The sequence below is a fragment of the Anolis sagrei genome, chromosome X (assembly GCF_037176765.1).
Source record: "Anolis sagrei isolate rAnoSag1 chromosome X, rAnoSag1.mat, whole genome shotgun sequence".
In the NCBI taxonomy this organism is placed as follows: Eukaryota; Metazoa; Chordata; class Lepidosauria; order Squamata; family Dactyloidae; genus Anolis; species Anolis sagrei.
The window spans coordinates 54723010-54745996 of record NC_090034.1 but is presented as its reverse complement, the minus strand read 5'-3'; the positions used below and the strand labels follow the sequence as shown (position 1 = coordinate 54745996).

Below are 22987 nucleotides of genomic sequence, written 5' to 3'. Positions count from 1 at the left end.
TTTTTTTTAAAAAAATCTTTTATTTTTTTCTTCTCCCTTCTTTCTTCTCTCTTGCTCTTTCTGGCTTTATCTAGCTCACTCCATCTTTTTTTTTATTTCCTACTGTGTTTCTCACTAAGTTTTTACTTTTTTAGATGTATATGATAAAATTTCAATAAAGATTGATAAAAAAGAAGGAAGTCAACATAAGGCTAACACCCATCAAGAAGAATCAACATCTGGCCAGGAAACTGAGATGGAGTCAAGATAGAAGAGTCTATCATTAATTTACAAATTTGGGACTACATCAGCAGAATATTTCTATAAAAGACTCAATCTAATAATTCTCAATTTGTGGCAGAACGCAGAAGTGTGTTCCACCCGCCATGATCTGCTCCATAGGATGGTGTATTTGGAGAGTGGCAGATTTGCAAGTGAGCAGTCTGGTCACTTTGGCCTTCTTTCTCAAGGGAAGAGGAAGAAGCGCGTTTTGTAATCGGAGATTTTGTGCAGGGAGTCAGGTTCTGCTGTACGGAAAACAGAGGTCTGGTCCTTGGCATTGTGCTTAAGGAAAGGATGCATTTTGGAGTTTTGAAGTTATGGAAGTTTTGGAACTGTGCATTGGCAGGCTCAGGAAAGCAGGGTCTGGCCTAACAGGTGCTTCTCCAAGGAGGGAGAAAATGATATGGTAATATTTGGATGCATGAGGATGAATGCATGTACATGTGTGTGAATGGTGATTCTAAATGTAATTCTCCTTTGTTTGTTTGTTAGTCCACCGTAACTGTAGGTTGTTCTAAATCCAATGTAGTTGCATATAATCTGTATGTATGTCTAATGTCATTCTTTGTGTAAAAGTTCTGATATACCCTCTCACACTGGAAATTGCAATAAAAAGAAACTATGCTTTAAAGTTATTGAAAAGTTATTGAAAAGACAAGGGCATAACAATGGTCAACACTGCTGCTTCACCTTTCAGATCTTGAATCCGTCGAATGGCGCCGGTCCCTGTCCTTCCTTGTTTCCACTTCCTTTCTGTCAGAGGACCCCTTTTTCCCTGCTGGTTCATTTTTGGCCTGGAAGGACACAGAAGCAACAGGTGGCTTAATACTTCCATCAACAAGCCAATGGATTCCAGGACAAAAAGGGCTTTGGGTTATGATATAAGAGGAAGAAAACATGTCTGAACACTCATCTACTTTAGTTAGACCACAGTTTTGGTGCATTTCCAGAAAACAAACAAAAAAATGAGGAGGAAGGCTGCTTGCCTATATCAGATAACCCGAGGAGCGCTGCTGCACATAAAGTAGGAAATCTGTTTTCTTCCAGAAGGAAATCGCTAGGAATGTAGCAACAACAGCATATCATAGCTCTCCTAAGATGCTTAAGTAAATTGGATATGCAACCATCTTTGTCACCAGTCCTCAAACTGTGGTCTGCAGGATGGTGTGGCCCTCCAAGGTCTTTTACCCGGGCCTCACCATAAACATTAGATTTAGGGTCGCTCTGAGTCTGAAACAACTTGAACGCACACGACAATAACAATAGAAATTCACTTGACTCTATCATCGGCCAAAAGCAGACCTACACTTCCCATTGAAATACTGGTAAGTTGATGTTGCAGAAAATTGTTCTTCATGTCAAATACAGTGATACCTTGAGTTAAGAGTTTAATTTGTTCCATGAACAAGCTCTTAACTCACATCTATTGGAAATTTCATAACCTATTGGAAATCAGTGCACCATAACCTTATTTAAAAGGTAAAAATGATGTCACATCTGTTTGGCAAATGTGAATCACCATGAACATGTGGAGCCCACCTTTTGAAAACCACTAGTCAAGAAAAGCATGACCTTGTTATAAGTCAACCCTCTGAACAAGTGATATTCATAAGCATTCATGTAATGCTACACATGTAGCTCAGCTGTTAAACTGAAGAATCATATCTTTAAACTGCCAAGGATAAAGACATGCCACTACAAAAAATATACTGATTTAGCAGAGGATGGTTGTTTCTTTGAAGTTCAAATTGTAGTTATAATTGTAATTGCAGTTGCCCAACAAATATACACACCCTTGAAATCTCTTAGTTAAAACAGGCACTCAGAGATAGGAACAAAGTCATCTTTGAAAAATATAGTACTCATAAACAATTTGTATTAATTCACCATACAGGCACATTTTTATTAGAGTTCAGTTAGATAAGATAGTTTCTTCTCTGTGTTGAGTACACAGGGTATGATACTTAATCAATTGTCCATAGCCTTTAAGTATATCTGTATATACTCAAACTGCAATCCACCTCCATTGAGGTCTAAAAGCATACTTCTCTACTAAAGTCCAAACAGCAACATGCATCCACCTCCACTGAGGTCTGGTGCAAACTAAATACAAAATTGAGTCCTGTGTCTGAAACTGCTCCCACACCAAAGAGGTACAGTCAAACTGGCAAACAAAAATGTACATACAACATAGGTTAACAATTATACATATTTACAAACAGTTAGAAGAGGCTTGGAAGGTTGCTATTTCCAACAACATTGCTCTTATCTCAAAGCAAATTTTCCCACTGACATGCTATTAATCTTTTCTGTCTGCCTCCCTCCTCCCAGAATAAAAATCAATTTTTATTATGTGTTTTTAAATAAGAAAATGCCCTTTGCCTGCATCAGCCATGATGGTCATTGTGGAAGGAAACTAGGGCCTGAAATCTCTCTGGATACAAAGCTGCCCCTCTAATCTTCCTGTTTTAGCCCAACTTACTTTTTCCACAGAGATCATCTTCCCATGCAGCTCCGTCCTGTGCAAATGGGCGATGCATTTGGTAGCTTCCTCTGAGGAGGACATGGTCACAAAGCCGTAGCACCGGGCGCCAGGGCTGCGGGCATTGGTCACCACTTTGGCGCCCACCACCTGAAACCAGAAGGGAGGAGGGAAAGCAACATGTGTCAGTCTAAAAAAAAACAAAACAGAAAAATCACAGAGGGGCAAATGTAGAAAAAGGGCATCTCTCACTGGACCCATTAAGAAGAAAACATAACAAGGTTTAGTCTATTTCATCCGTACTTTTCCATACTTGCTGAAGAGGTTTTTCAGGTCAGTAGCTCTGGTTGAAGATGAAAGGCCACTGACCCAGAGATTTCGGCCAGAGCTGCTGCTGAGGCGGCCTAGAGATGACCAAAGAAATGTAACAATCAGTTTTAAGGATTTCAGATTCCAGGTCTGGAAACACTTATGACCACTGCATCACACAAGAGTCCAGCAATATAAGCTAACAGTTTATTGTAAAAACATATAAAAATCATATAAAATCAGGAGAAGATAATCCCAAAAAGGTTTAGCAACAGGTGATAATCTAACAATAATCCAAATCTATATAAATAAAAATGTAATGTTCGTTTGTGGGATTAACATAACTCAAAAACCACTGGATGAATTGACACCAAATTTGGACACAATAAACATATTAGGCCAACGAGTGACCATCACTCATAAAAACACTGAAAAACAGTGCAGAAAAGACTTAAAAAGCCAAAAAAAAAACAATTACAACGCATGCACAAAACCACATATACACACACATATACACATATATATACACACACAAGACACATATACATAGACTAGACCACGTGGCAGGGGATGGCTAGTGTCTCATAAAGTTCCAGAGGTGACAAAGTCCAGGGACAGCCAGGAATCACAGATACAGCATAAGTCCACAATCAAGAAGGTATAACTATTAAAACTTGAACAGGAGCACATGATCAGGAACATAGCAAACTTCAGGATCTATATTAAATCCAAACCAAGGCTTGACTTTAACCAGGAACAAGAGAACTCAGGCTTAGCTTTTCAATCTAACACAGTGTTGCCTGAACTGACCTTCAGGTAAACAACTTGTTGTTTAATAGACACCCATGAAATCATTCCGTTTCCCGTGAATTTCCTTCACAACTTTCCTACATAATCTCTCTGAACGACGCAATCTATTTTCAGCTCTGATTTATAAACAATTTTTTTGTTGATCTCTGTACCTACAGGTGGGTTCCACTGGGAACTCTCCTTATCACTCAGCTCTCCACTTGATTCCTTATCTGCTGTTGCTACTTCTGGCTCCTCTGACTGGCCTTGAAGCCCTGCACTTTCCAAGCCAGTTTTCTCACAGAGAGAACCATCATTCCCCAGACTTGCATTTACCAGTTTTGAGAGCCCATCACTTTGTGCCAAAGGAAAGCTCACAATCCTCTCTAAACCATCAGCCTCTAGTGGCTGATCTACAATAGTTAGCCTTGAGTCCCTTTGGGGAGATAGGGCAGTAGATAAATATACTGGTTTTTCCAAAGAAGATAATACAGCATTCCAGTCATTATCTTTCCCAAGATTAGTAGATAAATTAAGATTACTGTAGGAGCCCCTGGTGGTGCAGTGGGTTAAAGCACTGAGCTGCTGAACTTGTTGACCAAAAGGTCGCAGGTTCGAATCCGGGGAGTGGTGTGAGCTCCCGCTGTCAGCCCCAGCTTCTGCCAACCTAGCAGTTCACAAACATGTAAATGTGAATAGATCAACCTTGGGCAGGAAGGTGACAGCGCGCCATGTAGTCATGCTGGCCACATGACCTTGGAGGTGTCTACGGACAATGTCGGTTCTTCGCTTAGAAATGGAGATGAGTACCAACCCCCAGAGTCGGACACGACTGGACTTAATGTCAGGGGAAAACCTTTACTTTTTTACCTAACACTAGCTGTCCCCTGCCACGCGTTGCTGTGGCCCAGTCTGTGTATATGTATTTTGTGTGTGTGTATATGTATATATATGTGTGTGTATATATTTGTGTATATGTGTAAATATGTTGTTTTGTGCATGCATTGTATTTTTTTTTGCTTTTTTAGTCTCTTGTGCTGTGTTTTTCAGTATTTTTATAAGTGATGGTCACTTGTTGGCATGATATATGTATTTTGCCCAAATGTGGTATCTATTCTCCCAGTGGTTTTTTTTAATTTATGTTAATCACAAATACACGGACAGTATTGTATTTATTTTTATAGAATGTCATTAGCAGTGTTTCTAAACTTTTTTTTAATGCCACAACCCCTTAATGCAATTCCTCATGTTGTGGTGACCCCCAACCATAATACTATTTTCGTTGCTCCTTCATAACTGTAATTTTGCTACTCTTCTGAATCATCATGAAAATATCTGATATGCATGATGTATTTATGTTGAAAGTCTTCGACAATGCATTGTATTTCTGTTCTTATAAATTGAACATAATTAAAGCATACTGATTAATCACAAAAACAGTAAGTTTGGGGAGTACTGACAATGGATGATGAGATTTGGAGTACCTTCAACTGATTCAGCTCAGACTTCCACAGACCACTAAAACCCCCATGAATGACAGATCTGAACCAAACTTGGGACACAGAACCTTCATGGCCATCAGAAAATACTGGAGGGGTTTGGGAGGAATCCACAGTAATAGGATTCTAGTGTTGCAAGAGACCTCCAAGGGCCATCCAGTCCAACCTCCCTCCGCCATAAGGGAAAAATACAATCCAAGCACTCCTAACAGATGGCCATAGAGACTCTGCTTAATATTATTATTAGTAGTAGTATTGCGTTGGCCGAACCAGTTTTAATAGTGTCTTGATGTATTGTCATTGTGGTTATTTTGCTTAATTGTTTGATTTGCTTTGTTTATTGCTGTGTTATGTTTTCTATTGTATTGTGTTTTGTGGCTTCGGCCCGTGTAAGCCGCATCGAGTCCTTCGGGAGATGCTAGCGGGGTACAAATAAAGTTAATAAATAATAATAAATAATAATAATAGTAATAGAATCCTAGAGTAGGGAGACCTCCAAGAGCCATCCAGTCCAACCTCCCTCTGGCAAAAGGGAAAAACACAATCCAAGCACTCCTAACAGATGGCCATAGAGACTCTGCTTAATATTATTATTATTATTAGTAATAGAATCCTAGAGTAGGGAGACCTCCAAGGGCCATCCAGTCCAACCTCCCTCTGGCATAAGGGAAAAACACAATCCAAGCACTCCTAACAGATGGTCAGAGACTCTGCTTATTATTATTACTACTACTACTACTACTAGTAGTAGTAGTAATAGAATCCTTGAGCAGGGAGACCTCTAAGGGCCATCCAGTCCAACCTCCCTCTGGCATAAGGGAAAAACACAATCCAAGCACTCCTAACAGATGGTTATAGAGACTCTGCTTAATATTATTATTATTATTAGAAATAGAATCCTAGAGTAGGGAGACCTCCAAGGGTCATCCAGTCCAACCTCCCTCTGCCATAAGGGAAAAGCACAGCAAAACACTCCTGATAGATGGCCATTCAGACTCTCCGTAATAATAATAATAATAATAATAATAATAATAGTAATAATAATGATAACTTTCTTCCTCCCTTCCTTCCTCCCTCCTTTCCCTTCCTTTCCTCTCCCATGCCTGCCTCCTTTCCTTTCCTTCCTCTTTATTTATTTATTTACTTTACTTATATACCACTGTTCTCAGCCCGGGGACGACTCACAGCAGTGTACAACATAGGAACAGCAAAATTCAAGACACAGTATAAAAATAATTCACAATCCAGCATTCACAATCTTTCTTTCCTTTTACCTTTCCTTCCATCCATATCCTTCTCTTCACCAGTCCTTTTCTTCCTGTCTTCTCTCCTTTCTTTCCCTCCCTTCCTTCTGTGGCAGTTTTATAAGGGGTTTGCATCCTCCCCCTTCACCTGACGACGGTCCTGAGTGAGGGGGAGGGGTATGTGCAGCCGCTCCTTCCCTTTCAAACCTCTGCTGGGACTTGCCTTCCGTCTCTCCTTTCTTCCTTCCCTCTTTCCTTTCCTCAATCTCTCCCCTCCCGAAAAGAAAGAGGAGTTGGTGCCTCGCTTGTGCTGGGGAGAGGGCCTTTTGAGCATGCTCAATTAGGTACCTTTTTGGGGGGGGATATTAAAGTTATTTCCCCTTCGTTTTTAAAGATTTTTTTATTTGGAAGACATAGATCAGATAAGAATGCATTTTGCTGCCAAATTTGGTGTCAATTGGTCCAGGGGTTTTTGAGTTCTGTGAATAGCACAAACGAACATTACATTTTTATTTATATAGACTAGCTGTGCCCTGCCACATGTTGCTGTGGCCTATAGTAAGAATTTTCGAAGTAGAGGTAGATATCTGAACTATTATGAAAGAGAGGTACCTACCTATTCCTTCCCACTTTTTCTTCCCCTTCCCCTTTCTCTCCTTTCCTCCTTCTCTACCTCTTTCTTTCATTCCTTCTTTCGCTCTTTGGTTTCATCCTTCCATCTCTCTTTCCTTCCTTCCCTCCCCTTTTCTACTTCTTTGTCTCCTTTCTTCCCTCCCCGTTTCCTTCCTTCTTTCACTTTTTATTTCCTTTTCTCCTTCCTTCCTTATCTCTTTCCTGCCTTTCCTTCCCTTTTTCTTTCCTATTTTCTCTTTTTCCTTCTTTCGGTACCTCTTTCCTTCCTTCCTTCTCTCCTTCATTCCCTCCTATCTGTTCTCCCCCAATATCATGGTAGAGTCCCTTCTAACTCTATTCTATGAGTCTACTTAATATAGTTATATATTGTAGCAACAATATATTATATAGTAGTATATATAAAAATAATATATATATATATGTATTATATAGAAATATATATAATAGAAATATATAAAGTATTGTTATATGTGTGTGTGTGTGTGTGTGTATCACCACCCAGTGATCCAACATCCATCCATATATGTGTGTATGTGCATGTGCGTGTGTGCATGCGTCTACACTGCCATATAATCCAGTCCTAAGTAGATAATTTGGATTTTACATGGCAGTGTGGAAGGGTTGACTTTGGGTGCATCTACACTGTAGATTTAATAAAGGAGAATGAAGGTGGTGAGGGGAGGAGAAAACCTATTTTCTGTCGTTTTGAAAGTGGTTTTTGGCATATGTAAGCATGAGTCCCCCTTCAGGGGGAGAAGGGCAGGGTATAAATTTAGGAAATAACAAATGTATATAAATAAAAATGTAATGTTTGTTTGTGGGATTAACAGAACTCAAAAAGCACTGGACACCTAACAACCCAATGTATGTCCTTCACTCAAAAAAATTGATTTTGTCATTTGGGAGTTGTAGTTGCTGGGATTTATAGTTTACCTATAATCAAAGAACATTCTGAACCCCACCAACGATGGAATTGAACCAAACTGGGCACACAGTTCTCCCATGACCAACAGAAAATACTGGAAGGGTTTGGTGGGCAGTGTCCTTTGGTTTTAGAGTTGTAATTCACCTACATCCAAAGATCACTGTGGACTAAAACAATGTTGGATCTGGACCAAACTTGGCACAAATTCCGTATGCCCAAATGTGAACACTGGTGGAGTATGGGGGAAATAGAATCTTGACATTTGGGAATTGTAGTTGCTGGGATTTGTAGTTCACCTACAATCACAGAGCATTCTGAACCCCATAAACGATAGAATTGGGCCAAACCTTTTCAGAGCGGCGCCCATCGCTTGTTCTCGGCTGGGAATGGAGCAGGAGGCGCCTCGTGGCCGCGGAGCGCAGCAGAAAATCCCTGATGGCGAAGAAGAGGGTGTGCGCTCTTGGCGGCAGAGGCGGCGCCGGGTGGGCGTGGCCAGGCAACGCTGGCTTCCCTGGTGGCTTCCCGGGAGGCTTCTCCCTCCCACACAGGAGGGAAGGAAGGAAGGAAAGGAGGGGAGGGAAGGAAGGAAGGAAGGGGAAGGGGAGAGAAAGGGGGAAGGGGAAGGAAGGAGGGCGGGAGGGACGGAGGGAGAAGCCTGGCCCGGCGAGACCCCGGCCAAAGCCACTCCGGGGGGAGAGAGAGAAACCCCGCTGACGCAAGAAGCGAGGGGCTTTGCACGAGGCCTGACCAGGCCGCGCGGGCCGCATAAATGCCCTCGGCGGGCCGCATCTGGCCGCAGTGAGGGAGAGAGTTGGGTGCCGCTCGCTGTGCCAGTTCTGTTGGTATGGCCGTGCGTGCGCATGCGCTTGGCTCTCAGTGCTGTAATGGCTGCTCTTCCCTTGTGTGGATTTTTGGGGTTTCTGCTGTTTCTTTGGGGGTTTTTTTGAGTGGAGGACATAAATTGGACTGTTAGGTGTCTTGTGTCCAAATTTGGTGTCAATTCCCCCAGTGGTTTTTGAGTTCTGATGGTATCACAAATGAACATTACATTTTTATTTATATAGATTACTGTAGTAGTAATAACAACAGTAATCTATTACTCGTCTCTTCCTGTGGCTTCAGACTAACTATATCTACCTACAGTTACGTAAGTAGGCTATACAGGATTCCAGTCATTATCATTCTGGGATATTCCCCAAATTAAAACTACTGGGAGCTGCAAGCTTACCCTTCTCATCCTTTGAAGTGCTTTTAACTTCTGTATCCTCATTGGAGCTAAAGACAGAGAGGAAAGAAGAAGAAAAAGTTACTGAATCAAATAGAGGAGCTGCAGAGGGGGAAAGGGACGAGCGAGGCTGCATCTGCTATAGTCAGATGCCCGAAAGGAGAATGAGCTCCTTTCATAAGATCATAGACTCTGAAAGGAGAACTAAAACAAGTTCCAAAAGAAAAACTAAATCTGATTGCAAAAGGGGTTTTGCTTAATTAAAAAAAAAAAAAGCTCAACGGGGCAATTAGAGGGGGCTTCGCTAACTGCTTACACCGAGTTGCAACCTTGGAAGGCTCAGAAATAAAATAGATAGATCTGTTTATTGATTAGCCCACTAACCATATCAACAAGGAGAAATAAAATAAATAAGGTGTTGAGCTATATTCTATCCCCCACCCCAGATGAAGGACAACAGCAACAAAAAAAAGAAAGAAAGAAAGAAAAGAAAAAGAAAGAAAGAAAGAAAGAAAAGAAAAGAAAAGAGAGAGAATCTATTTAGTATAAGAAGCTACAATGCTGTGAAGGCCCTATGGAACCGCAATGCATGTGGCACTCCTAAATGCTCAACAGGGAAGGGGGGAAAGACAGCGTCTGGTCTAAAACGGAGGAGAAGAAACCAACCTCATGTTCAGATCACCCCCCTCTTGGGCAGAGGGCTCTTTAGTGGCAGAGGACTCTTCCTCCTGCTCCTCCTGCTCCTGTTCCTCCTCCTGACCCTGAGCCTGGGCTTCCGTCTTCGCGGCCTCCTCGGGGCTCCCCCCTTGGGGCCTTGCCTCCGTCTCCTTCTCCTCCTCCTCCGCGGTTTCCTCACTACGGGCTTCCAAAGTTTGGGCTCCTCTGCTACTCTCATCTCCTCCTCCTCCTCCTCCTTCACTCCTGCTCGCTAAGGCTAAAGAGTCAGAGTCCACTGTGGCTTCCTTAATACTCTCTCCACTCAGCTCCCCTTTCGCTACCACTAAGGCCTTGCTTTCCTCTTCCTCCTCTTCTTGATTTTCCTCTTTCTTTTCCTTGCCCTCCGAATCTAAACGCTCTTCGTCCGGCCGAGCGGTGGTGCCGCCAAGCGCCTCTTCCTCTTCCTCTTGGCCCACCGGCAACGGCTCATGCGCTTCCTGCTCCGCTTCCGGAGGGTCTTCGTTAAGGGGCTCAGATTTACAAGTGTCACCCAAAATGTCGAGCATTTTCTCATTTTCTATGGATTTAACAGGAATAGAATGGCACAAGGTTTAATCAACCAGGGAAACACAGCACAGACAAAGGCGGCTTGGGCATGGCTGCCCCACTAACGCTACACAGAGACTGGAAAAACCCCTTTTGGACTATTCCCACATTCAAATGCCTGCCACTAAACTGAAAGAGAGAATGAAGAAAAACCTTTAGGCGAGGGCTTCCCAGCTTGCTCCTTTGCGCGTCTTCTGTCACAGTGTGGCGTTTCCATTCTTCCGGAAATGAGCTTCCAAAAGTCTCTGTGTTGATTCTTTTTTTGGGGGGGACAGTTCAGTTTGCTGGTTTGTTTAAGGAGACAAGTCCATGACAATGGCTTCTGATGGAATAGGAATATCAGTGCAGTCCAGAAAGCAAAGTGGAATGGATTTCCAAAACTAACCCATCTTCTTGTCTTCAGGTATCCATTTAACGCTGGACTGACCCTCGACTAGCAAAGTTAAAGTACCAAGACGCCACACAATATCACAAGGTCTGCTCTAGAGAGAATACTGCCTCCAGTACGGCTCAGTTAATTTCCCCTGATCAAGGGGTTTTGTGCCAAAGCAGTCTACAAACACTGACAATATGTTGTGCAGACCTGGTGATATGGCTGGGTTTCCAGTCTCTGTAGCTTTCTCTTTCTTTTCTGAACTGGACCGTGCACCAGTTAGAATAACGAACTATAGCCGAATAAAATGGAGGAAGAATTGCTAAAGGAGTTTGGGTTTGAAAAGCTAAAGGGATGGGACAGTGTGGATTTGGTTTAAAAAAAGAAAACAGTACCTGTTTCCAAGGAAAATTCGTCAAGCTCCTAATAAAATAAAAACAAGCAAACCGTTAGCAAAGAGGAAGTTTTGCAACACAGATAAGTCTTCTGGAAGTAGGACAGCTGAACCTAATGTACCAATCCAAAGAGCCTCAGTGGCGCAATGGGTTAAACCCTTGTGCTGCTGAACTGCTGATGTGAAGGTTGGCAGTTTGAATCCATGAGATGGAGTGAGCTCCCATCTGTCAGCTCCAGCTTCTGCTAAACTAGCAGTCCGAAAACATGCAAATGTGACTAGATAAATAGGTACCACTTTGGCGGGAAGAAATCTTGCTAGCCACACAACCAGGAGGTGACAATGCAGGCTCCTCAGCTTGGAAATGGAGAAAAGAACTTCCCCAAAGCCAGAGAAGAGCACAGCTTCCAGAAACCGGAAATAAAAGGAGAAGCCTCTGCCTTTGTTTGTGTTAGTCTGTCTCATTGTATGATTGTAAAGGCACTGAATGTTTGCTTATATATGTAAAGGCTGTAATTCGCTCTAAATTCTCCCTAGGGGAGAAGGGCAGAATATAAATAAAACGTATTACTGGGTTGCTGTGAGTTTTCTGGGCTGTATTGCCATGTTCCAGAAGCAGTGGTTGTGAGGTCAGGTGCTCTGTTGTGGCTGACTTCTCTGGTTGAATTAGTCTGCAGTGCTTTTCATGTTCCTTGATCTGTGTCTGGACAGTGCTGCTGCATTTGGGGGTCCCTATGCATGGTATACGGTAAACTCCTGTAGAGATGAGAGGATCCCTCTTGTCCTTTGTTGAACGTAGCATTGGTTGGATTTTCTTACGCAGCGCCCAAACACAAATCAAGGAACATGAAAGGCACTGCAGACTAACTCAACCAGAGAAGTCAGTCATAGCAGAGCACTTGATGAACCAACCTGGACACAGCACATTATTTGAGAACACAGAAATGCTGGACCACTCTAACAACCACCATGTCACACAACACAGAGAAACCACTGAACTCCACAAGCATGTAGACAATATCAAGAGAAAGGAGGAAACCATGAAAATGAACAAACTCTGGCTACCAGTAGTAAAAAAACTCTAAAATCAGGATAGTAAATAAAGAACAACACTTTGTAAACAGGGGAATTCCAAATAGGAAACAATCAGGGCCAGCTAACATCCCCCAACAAAGGATCCTCCCAGGCAGGAATCAGCCAGGCTTTGAAGCTGCAAAGCTTTACATTGAAAAATCAAGGTGATTAATTGCAACATTCACACTTGCCTCCAACAGACAAGAGTTCTTTCTCCCATCCTGGACCTTGTCTAGTTTTCAACAGACCCCACAACCTCTGCCATAAATGTGGGCAAAGTGTCAGGAGAGAATTGTTCTGGAACATGGCCATGCAGCCTAGAAAACTCACAGTAACCCAGTGATTCCAGATATGAAAGCCTTCGGCAACACAGAGTGCATTATTATAACATTCTAAAACCAAAAAGGAACCCATCCCCACTTGAAAATGACCACTCCGTTCAAACCTGAATAGTTAGTTACCTGCATGTTTTCAAAGTCAGAGGGTGGCAGATCGAAGGGGCCACTGGCATCTTCGTCCTCTGCCTATAAAAACAGTGAGAAGAGCTTCAATTTATCTCAAATGTCACAGTTTTCCCCATTGAAATTGAAGCCGAAGCAAGCACCAAGAAGTCAAAAGCGAAGTTGGCTCCCCCCATAGATAACAACAAACAGATATTCACGAGCCTTCTGCCAAAACAATGCATGGATTATAAAATAAACGATGATGCACTGAGAAAATTGTGTTGTGGTGTAGCTGCAATGGTAAATAATGGCAAATGATGGCTGTAGCTTCAGGGAATGCACAGCCTTTAAGATTCGTACATCAAACTTTGACTTTCTGATTGGCATTTTCATGTTGAGAACAAAGGGAGGTAATTTAATATGTCAAACTGCGCTGTTTCCCAAAATGTACATAACCATGGCAGTAGGAGATTGCAAAGTTATTTTTCCAGACAATAGTCAAAATGAGACACTGGTGTTGAGCCCAAGAAGCCAGAACGGGTCGAGATTCATGCACTTTTCTCAGTGATAGAAGCCTAGTGAGGGGAAGAAGAGCTTTGCTCAATGTTCTGATGGAGCAGCGAACAAACAGCTAAGTCCCACTGAGACAAATTGGGGCAATCTATCCACACAGCCAGGACAGAGCACTGACTTTGGCCATAATTGTGCAGGAGTTCAATTTTAAAGTAGGGGCAAGCACTGTTGGGACTCAGAACACAAATAATAATATAACAATAATAACACAGTCAATGGAAGATATCGTCCAGAATATCTTGCAGATGCAAAGTCACCAAAGCTATCTCCTGATAGTGGCAAAATGCGCTACTTTTATGCACATTTTGCTGCTCTAACCCCTTCCTTCTCACTTTATCACAGTCATGTTTCTGCACCATTTGCCATCATAAAGATGGAGCCTCAAAGGAGTGGGATTCAAAGGCTCTTTGGTCTTCTAAGTCCACTTTGTATTCAGCAAACTAAGCTTCTCAGACGTTTTATAAGTTGGAGCCAACACACCGAATGCAGTCTGAGCCGCAGCCCAAGTAGGGCCAGGCTTTAGCACAGCAGGTTAACCACCAGCTACAATAAATCTTGCTATTTGGAAGGTTGAGAGTTCGAAGCCCACCTTTAGCTTAGCTTCTGCCTTCTTAGCCGTTCAAAAACAAATGTGCGTCAATAAATAGGTACCGCTTTAAAGCGAGGAGGTATATCCAATAAAGGAGGAAGTTTATGAACAAAGCTCTTAGACAGGGGAAATGGAATAACAGTACCCCTAGTAGCCAGAACTGTGCCCAGCCTCCAAGATGCCAAAGAGGGGAAAGCCTATATATACCTCTATCTATGTGGAGCTGTCTTGCCAGTGTTTAACGGTACTGAATGTTTGTTGCATGTGTGTTCTATGATCTGCTCTGAGTCCCCTTCAAGGTGAGAGGAGTGGAATATAAATACTGTAAATAAATTGCCAAGATTGCTTTGCATTCAATTCACAAATTCTTTCCAATGAACTATATCTCAGATTGCCACTAAACAATGTAGCTTCGTGGGATTATACTTTGGTTTTTCAATCACATTTGGTAACCAAATGGTTCAGGCCCCTAAATCCTCCCCCTCAAGGGGGGGAAAATTACAAACAGGGCCACCAGTTACAATCAATCGAGGCCTTCAATGCCCCCCAGAGACCGTCCTCTCTGAGAGGAGCGTATGGAAAGGCCCAAGGGCGGGGCTTTAGCACAGCAGGTTAAACACCAGCTGCAGTAAATCTTGCCAATCAAAAGGTTGGCAGTTCAAAGTCAGGGTGAGCTCCTGGCCTTTAGCTCAGCTTTTGCCTACCTAGCAGTTGGAAAGCAAATGTGAGTACATAAATAGGTACCGCTTTAAAGCAGGGAGATATTTAAGGCACCCATAAGGAAATGCCAGAAAAATACTGGCAATTTGATCAAGGAAGAAGTTTATGAACAAAATCTCTTCAGCAGGGAAGATGGAACAACAGCACCCCCCATGGCCAGAACCAAGCACAGCCTCCAAGATGCCGAAGGTGGGAAAAGTCTATATATACCTCTATCTATGTACAGTTGTATGACTTGTCAGTATATAAAACAGCATTGAATGTTTGCCATATATGTGTTCTGTGATCCACCCTGAGTCCCCTTCAGGGTGAGAAGGGCAAAATATAAATACTGTAAATAAATAAATAAAGTAAAAAGATGAACCATTTCACAGTTAAAGACCCAAACTCGCTGGATGATGAGCGACATCATCTATGGCGCATCTGTCCCATGCTTATACATCTGAGTCAATGCTATGAGCATACGTACACACAAAGGAGGGGGAATCAAAGCCTTTTGATTAGATCCCCCCCCCTCCCCAAAAATCATGTTTAGTATTTTGATTCGTAATTGGTGGAGGGTGGAAGACGTCATGGCAATAAATTATATATATATATATATACTTAAAAAAGAGGTGCATACCATGGTTAGTGGTATTTTTCTAGATTCTTCTTTAATCTCAGACATGAGTGGAGGAGGCGACACCTTGGGACCTACAGGGCTTCCTGCCTGCTGCTCTGGAATGTCTGTCTTTTCTGCGCCAACATTGTCTTTACTAGCAAAGGGGGAGCCATGTCTACTCTCAGCACTGCTTGCCACCTCCTTCTCCTGGCAATCTATGCCAGTGCTGTTATCTATGTCAGCTTCATCTAACACACTAATCTCCATCATGTCAATATCCTGAAAATTATCCACACTCGCTTCATTATCCTCCTGCAAAAAGAGAAAGAAAAGAACCATGTATATAATAGTCTCTGGGACTCCAAAACTGTGAACTTGCCCACCGCAAGGCGCTCAAGCTAGCCATACCTGCCCCTCTCCAGGCTCATCTTCCAGCCCATTGTCTTCAGTCCCTTCTTCCTCCGTCCTCCGTCCTAAAAGATGAGAATCATTTTTTTATTAAAAGCCTCCTGTTTACAACCGTATTGACTCGAATCTAAGGCACCATTGAAGCTAGCATTTATTTCTTTATTTAGTAGATTTTTATCCCAGTTCCTCTCATCCCAAAGGGGACTCAGAGCAACTTCCAGGTTGGGAGTCTGTCTCCTTCATGACAATGCATGTTCGCACACCGCTCATGCAACACAAGAGTTGTTGACTTCATTTGGTTGGGATGTTTTAAGCCACTCCTCTCACAGACCCAATCTTGCACCCATTGACTATAATCTGTTCACTAAATCGAAGGAACACCTGGGTGGAAAACACTTTTCCAATGACAATGAGGTGAAAATTGAAGTGACAAACTAGCTGAAAAAGGAGGAGGGAAACTTCTATGACAAAGGCATCAAAAATCCATCCCATGGATGGCAAAATGTATTGAACTGAATGATGATTATGTGGAAAAATAATGTAATGCCTATGCTACAATCCATGTAAGTTTTATTTAAATGTATTCATTATTTGTATTTTAAAAAATAATATTGTAACCTTACTTTCTGGATAACCCTCATACAAATACATACATTAAAATCAGTAAAAATTCATAAAACATGACATATCAGTACATTAAAATAAACTGTAAAAAAACACAAAATCCAAAGTCATAATCCAGGAGCCATTCCAACTGTGTTACAATCACTTCATGGCTACTTACTGCACTGTGCTACTCTCTAAAAGTTTGGTTCCACAGCTAGGTTTTTAATTGGATTAGTTTACAGAAAATCTACGCACATGGCTAGATAAATCTACGCACATGGATAGATACCTACATAAAAAACTCCAACAATCACCCAAGTTTAAAAAAAACACACACATACACATTTAAAGCCCTGGCAGATGGTGCAAAAATAATCTGCAACCCCCACCTCCTCCAAGGTGAACTCAACCACCTAAACCAGACTTGGCAGGCTGATGGAGACTCCACCACAGACATCAGAAGAGCTGCAAGACCAAGAACAAGCCGCGAGAATCAAGACAAATATCCACCCAGAGGAAAAGTGTTCTTACCATACATCAAGGGAACAACTGGTCACATAGAGAAGCTGATGAAGAAACACAACCTACAGACTATCTACAGACCCACAAAGAAAATCCAACTAATGCTACGTTCAGCAAAGTGCAAAAGGGATCCTCTCACCTCTGCAGGAGTCAACCGTATACCATGCAGCTGTGGACAAGTCTCCATAGGGACCACCAAACGCAGTAGCATTGCCCAGACACAAATCAAGGAACATGAAAGGCACTACGGACTAAGTCAACCAGAGAAATCAGCCATAGCACAGCACTTGGTGAACCAACCTGGACACAGCATATTATTGGAGAGCACAGAAATGCTTGACCACTCTGACAACCACCAGAGAAGTAATTGAAATCCACAAAAAGCATGTGGACAATTTCAACAGAAAGGAGGAAACCATGAAAATGAACAAAATTAGGCTACCAGTATTAAAACCAGGACAGCAAATAAAGAGCAATACTTGAAAACAAGGGTAATTCCAGACAATAATTGATCAGGGCCAGCTAACACCTTCTAGCAAAGAACTCCTCCAGGTAGGATGCAGCCAGGCATTGAAGCTGCAAGGCCATTCAATGCTAACCAAGTTGACTAATTGCAACATTCACACTTGCCTCCAACAGACAAGAGTTCTTTCTCCCACCCTGGACATTATTCCACAGATACATAAACCCCACTTGCCTAGTTTGCAACAGACCTCACAACCTCTAAGGATACCTGCCATAGATGTGGGTGAAACATCAGGAGATAATGCTTCTGGAACATGGCCAGACAGCCTGGAAAGCTCACAGCAACTTTATTTTTGTAATACATTGAAGCAGTGTTCCATAAGGTAACTATATACTGCATTTCATCTATTCTCAGATGCCATCGATTGTAAGATGCACCCTAATTTCAGTACCAAAAAAACAAAATGCAAAAATACACCTGCAATTCTAAGAGACACGCTCACCTTTAGCGATGTTTGTACAGGGAAAAAAAGTTTTAGAATTGAAGAAATACAGACTTCTTTGTGTGTTTGTTCATATATTTCAACCATGCAATACTTCCCATGTGTTCAGGGCCGTTTACAATATGAGATGAACAACCTTTTAAAAATGTGAAATGATAAGACTAATATAAAGGCTAATGAAGCCATTTGGCAATTAAAAGGGGAGACTTGTGTGCAAACATTTATTCGATCAATCACAGTACAAAAAGTTTTAGTGAATATCCATGTCAGTGCCAGAACTTAGGTGCCATAGCAGAGACGGACCTCTCACAATATACTGCTTTGCTGATTAGGGCCTCTGGCAAAAGTATGATAGCTGGGACCCAGTGCTGGTAGCCTACATCGGTATGCTTGGCTGTTTCCCCTCCCCCTTTCTACCAAACTACCTTGCATAGGATCTCCAGATAGCCTACATCAGTATGCTTGGCTGTGCCTCCTCCCCTTTCTACTGAACCATCTTGTCGACTCTGTCGTAGCTGTGTCTCTCACTGTGTGCGGTTTCTTGCGCACGTGGTGCTGTGTCTGACGCTCGTGTTCCCTTCTCTAATTCAGAGCCGAATTACGCAACCAGCGTAGTGCTACCAGCACTGGGTCCCAGTTATCATACTTTTGCTGGACCTCTTTTTCACATAAACTCATGGCTCAATCCATAATGCAATTTAAAACTCCAAACAGGGCCAGGGCCCTACTACTACAGTCCAGTCTTTGCAAGCAAAATATACAATGGGAAATATCTTGGCATACCTTTGCTACTTCTCTTGGGGGTCTTTTTGGAGGCTGTTTCCGGCACCACTGGGATCACATCAGGATCACCTCCTTCTTCCTCAATAGCCTATTTAAGAACATCGACAAACAGACCAGCATTGTATTTATCAGGAAGCAAACAACCACAGTGCCTTGAAGAATGGAAGCCCAAGTTCTGTCTACAGATACTACATACTACAGATCTTTGTCAGCTGCCCATATCTATATCTATTAAAAGTGAAAATGTGTATGTATGTGTGTGGCTGGGGTGCCCTCTTCTATAGATAGGCTCCCACTTCCACAAACAGCTTTAACTCACAGTGCTAAGGAGCCACCAAAAACCCTCCCTACAATGGGTTTACAGGTTATAGCGAGTGCCATTAACATGTAGCCCAACCCCTGCCAATGTCCTCCCCAAACACCATCCTGCCCACCAACCAAGGAATGCTTCCATATAGATTTCATCCTAGATTTTACATGTTTCTTCCACCACAGACACCCCAACGTTTCTGTCTCTCTACATTGGTATGGAATTTGCATGACCCCACCCACTGCCTCTCCCTTAACCCTTTCTTACTCTTTCAACTCTGTCTGTACAAAAGAGTAGAACTAATCAGCAACTAAACATACTGGGGAAGTATGAGGAATTGACTCCTCAAGATGGAAGTTGCAGTTCACCCTGCATCAAGTCAGAGCACTGTAACCCCCACTGACAATGGACGTGGACCACATTTGGCACACAGAACCCCTATGACCAAAGAAAAATACTGGAGAGGGTTTGGGGGAATTCACATTGCTTTATAGCTGTTGTAGGTGCTGGGATTTATAGTTCACCTGCAATCAAAGAGCACTCTGGACCACGCCAATGATGGTCCAGGACCTAACTTGGCTCACAGAACCCCCATGACTAAGAAAAAATACTGGAAGGGTTTGGAGGGAACTGACCTTCATTACTGGAAGTTGTAGTTCACTTACATGCAGAGACACTGTGACCATCACCGACAACAGATCTGGACCAAACTTGGCACACAGAACTCTAAGACCAACTGAATCTACTGGAGGGATTTGAGGGGACTGACCCACAATGGTGGGAGCTGTCGTTCATCCTGCAGCCAGAGATCACACTGAACCCCACCAATGATACATCTAGAGCAAACTTGCCTAACATGAAAAACTTTAAGTACTGATGGAGTTTCTCGGGCATAACCTGGCATGATGTGAGTTGTAGTTCAACCACAACCTTATGCATTTTGTAAAATTAAAAAACTGACTTCTTCAAATAACCCTGTTTACATTGGTAAAAACACAACAACATTTTTAAAAACTTGCACCGAACACAGATTCAGAATTGACACATCACAGCAATATAATGTAAATGTGTGCTAAGTTCAAATGCCAGGTACCCAAGCTGATAGCTCAAAGCAGGATACAACAAATTCAAAAAGCCGTAAGGCCGAACAGGGCATAGGGTTACAGCCTGTGTTAGATGGGGTTACACTCCCCCTGAAGACACAGATTCACAGCTTGGGAGTGATCCTGGACTTATGCGCCAGTTGCACCCGTACCTTGGGAAGTCTGATCTGGCCACAGTGGTCCACGCTCTTGTTACATCCCGAATAGATTACTGCAACGCACTCTACGTGGGGTTGCCTTTGAAGACTGTTCGGAAACTTCAATTAGTCCAGCGGGTGGCAGCCAGATTACTCATCGGAACGTCATACAGGGAGCATACCACCCCCCTGTTACGTCAGCTCCACTGGCTGCTGATCCAGTTCCGAGCACAATTCAAAGTGCTGGTTTTGACCTACAAAACCCTATATGGTTCCAGCCCAGCGTATCTGTCCGAACGCATCTCCTTCTACGTCCCACCTCGGAGTTTAAGATCTTCTGGGGAGGCCCTGCTCTCGGCCCCACCTCTATCACAAGTGAGGTTGGTGGGGACGAGGAGCAGGGCCTTCTTGGTGGTGGCCCCTCACCTGTGGAATTCACTCCTCGGGGAAATTAGGTCATCGACATCCCTCCTCTCCTTTAGAAGGAAATTAAAAACATGGATTTGGGACCAGGCTTTTGAGTAATCTGGCAGACAGACAAAGGACAAGCGACGACCAGAATTGATGGATTTGACAATGTAGAATTGAATTTACGGACTTGAGCTGGCAAACATTGAGCACTAGATTGGTTTTATGGATTATGATGTATAATGGATTGTTTTAATTGTTTTAATTACTGTATATATATGTTTTATTTTTATCTTATTGTTGTGTGGGCATCGAATTGTGCCTGTTGTAAGCCGCCCTGAGTCCCCCCTCGGGGGTTGAGAAGGGCGAGGTAGAAGTGCGAGAAATAAATAAATACAATATAATATATGCATTGGTAAAAACACAACAATATTTTTAAAAACTTGGACCAAACACAGATACAGAATTGACACATGACAGAAATAGAATGTAAATCTGTGCTAAGTTGAAGTTATTGGTTGCGTGTCATAATGTTGGAAATAAAGACAGACAGGCATTCAAGGGGATTGCTGTTGTCACTTTTTTTGGGGGGGGGGACGCTGTTTTTGTCTAAACTTTTAAAAATCCCCAACAATCTGTAGATGTGTGAATCTTTCTGAAACTTCTGGGGATTGATGCCCTGGTGATCTTGTGCATTGTATATAAAATTCAAGGAGCTAGCTCTTGTAGGTTTTTTTAGAAATGGGTTGTTGTAGGTTTTCCGGGCTATATGGCCATGTTCTAGAGGCATTTTTTCCTGATATTTCGCCTGCATTTATGGCAAGCATCCTCGGAGGTAGTGAGGTCTGTTGGAATTAGGAACATGGGTTTATATATCTGTGGAAAGACCAGGGTGGGACAAAGGACTTTTGTCTGCTGGAGCTAGGTGTGAATGTTTCAACTGACCACCTTGATTAGCATTTAATGGCTTGGAAGTGCCTGGGGGAATCTTTCTTTGAGAGGTGATTTGATGTGCCTGATTGTTTCCCCTCTGTTGTTTTGCTGTTGTAATTTTTGAGTTTTTTAATACTGGTAGCCAGATTTTGTTCATTTTCATGCTTTCTTCCGTTCTGTTGAAATTGTCCACATGCTTGTGGATTTCAATGGCTTCTCCGTGTAGTCTGACATGGTGGTTGTTAGAGTGGTCCAGCATTTCTGTGTTCTCAAATAAAATTCAGGAGAAAATGCCTCTAGAACATGACCATATAGCCCGGAAAACCTACAACAACCCAGTGATTCCGGCCACGAGAGCCTTCGGCAACATTTTAGAAATGTTTATAAAATTTTTGAAAATTCCCAAAAAATTCGTGGATAAGTGAAACGTTCTGAAATTGGGCGGGCTAACAGTGGACACTGCGTTCTACCATTGCAGCAAGTTTCATACCAATAGCTTTAGAAATGAGGGAGAAAGCAGTCCCTGAAGTTTTCCCATTTGCAGTAATTATGTGCACTTATTGTAATGAAATAGTAACGGAACTTTGTTACTCTCGTTATGGTAATGAATTTTTCACTATGATTTAGAAACGACATGCCAGCCGCCCTTCCCCCCCCCCCCCTTTCCCTTCCTGTTTTGTAATGACTTTTGAACCATTTTTGAAATGGATCGCTCACAGCACAAGCGCATGCGCACTAGTAACGGATTTCCCTTCTTCTCTCCAAGGCAACGCCATCGCGCGCTTCGGTTCGAATGCGCAGGCGCCGAAAACCATGGTAGTGTATGCGCACAAGTGATTTAACCCCTTCTCCTTACATCCCTCGGGCCTTTCTTTTTCTTTTACCTTCCGGAGACGCTCGAGGAGGACGCTCTTGTTGCCGCCAGTATCCAGGCTGCGGCGCTTGAGCTCGGCCCGCAGGTCAATCACGCGGAGGTCGGCCAGACGCCTCGTATTGGAGCCCAGGCCCTCCGGAACCGCGGCCGCCTCGCCGCTCTGGGTCTCTGCTGCTGCCATTCCCCTCTCGCGTGTGTTTCAAAAACTCTGGATAGCGACGGAGGTCCCCCGCTATGCCTTCAAAAAAAAATGGCAGGCCGTCTCTAGTGCGCAGGCGCAGAGAAGGCTGCGAAAGGCTTCTGCGCATGCGTGGGGAGGAGGGACGCCGGTTGCCTATGCTCTTCCTTGACAGAAAATGGACCGGCTCACGCACATGCGCAGCCATGCGCTGAGGAGTCTATTTGGGTGTCATACCCCTCCACCCGCCTCTTAGAAGGGGAGAGAACTGACCTCCTGCGCGTGCGCAACACTGGCAAGAATGACTCATTCAGCCACCCGAAAGGAGCCGCGCGTGCGCAGTACGCGCATGGCTCTCAT

At 43.0% G+C, this 22987-nt stretch overlaps 1 protein-coding gene across 2 annotated transcripts in view; it reads right to left on the bottom strand.

The window, feature by feature from the left end:
• The window catches only part of LOC132781052 (scaffold attachment factor B2-like), a 49414-nt gene extending 26600 nt beyond the window's left edge, over positions 1-22814 (bottom strand). Inside the window, exons 1-11 of one of the 2 annotated variants that reach the window (XM_060784978.2) lie at positions 22460-22814; positions 18685-18772; positions 15806-15870; positions 15419-15709; positions 12933-12995; positions 11399-11426; positions 10034-10601; positions 9371-9417; positions 3047-3147; positions 2744-2893; positions 952-1055 (exon numbers count right to left, since the gene is read on the bottom strand). In XM_060784978.2, coding sequence (XP_060640961.2) covers positions 952-1055; positions 2744-2893; positions 3047-3147; positions 9371-9417; positions 10034-10601; positions 11399-11426; positions 12933-12995; positions 15419-15709; positions 15806-15870; positions 18685-18772; positions 22460-22630 — 1676 coding nt within the window. In that variant the 5' untranslated portion in view covers positions 22631-22814. The remainder of the gene's footprint in view (positions 1-951; positions 1056-2743; positions 2894-3046; positions 3148-9370; positions 9418-10033; positions 10602-11398; positions 11427-12932; positions 12996-15418; positions 15710-15805; positions 15871-18684; positions 18773-22459) is intronic. The other variant, XM_060784979.2, reaches the window with a different exon arrangement.
• Between the last annotated feature and the right edge of the window lie 173 nt (positions 22815-22987).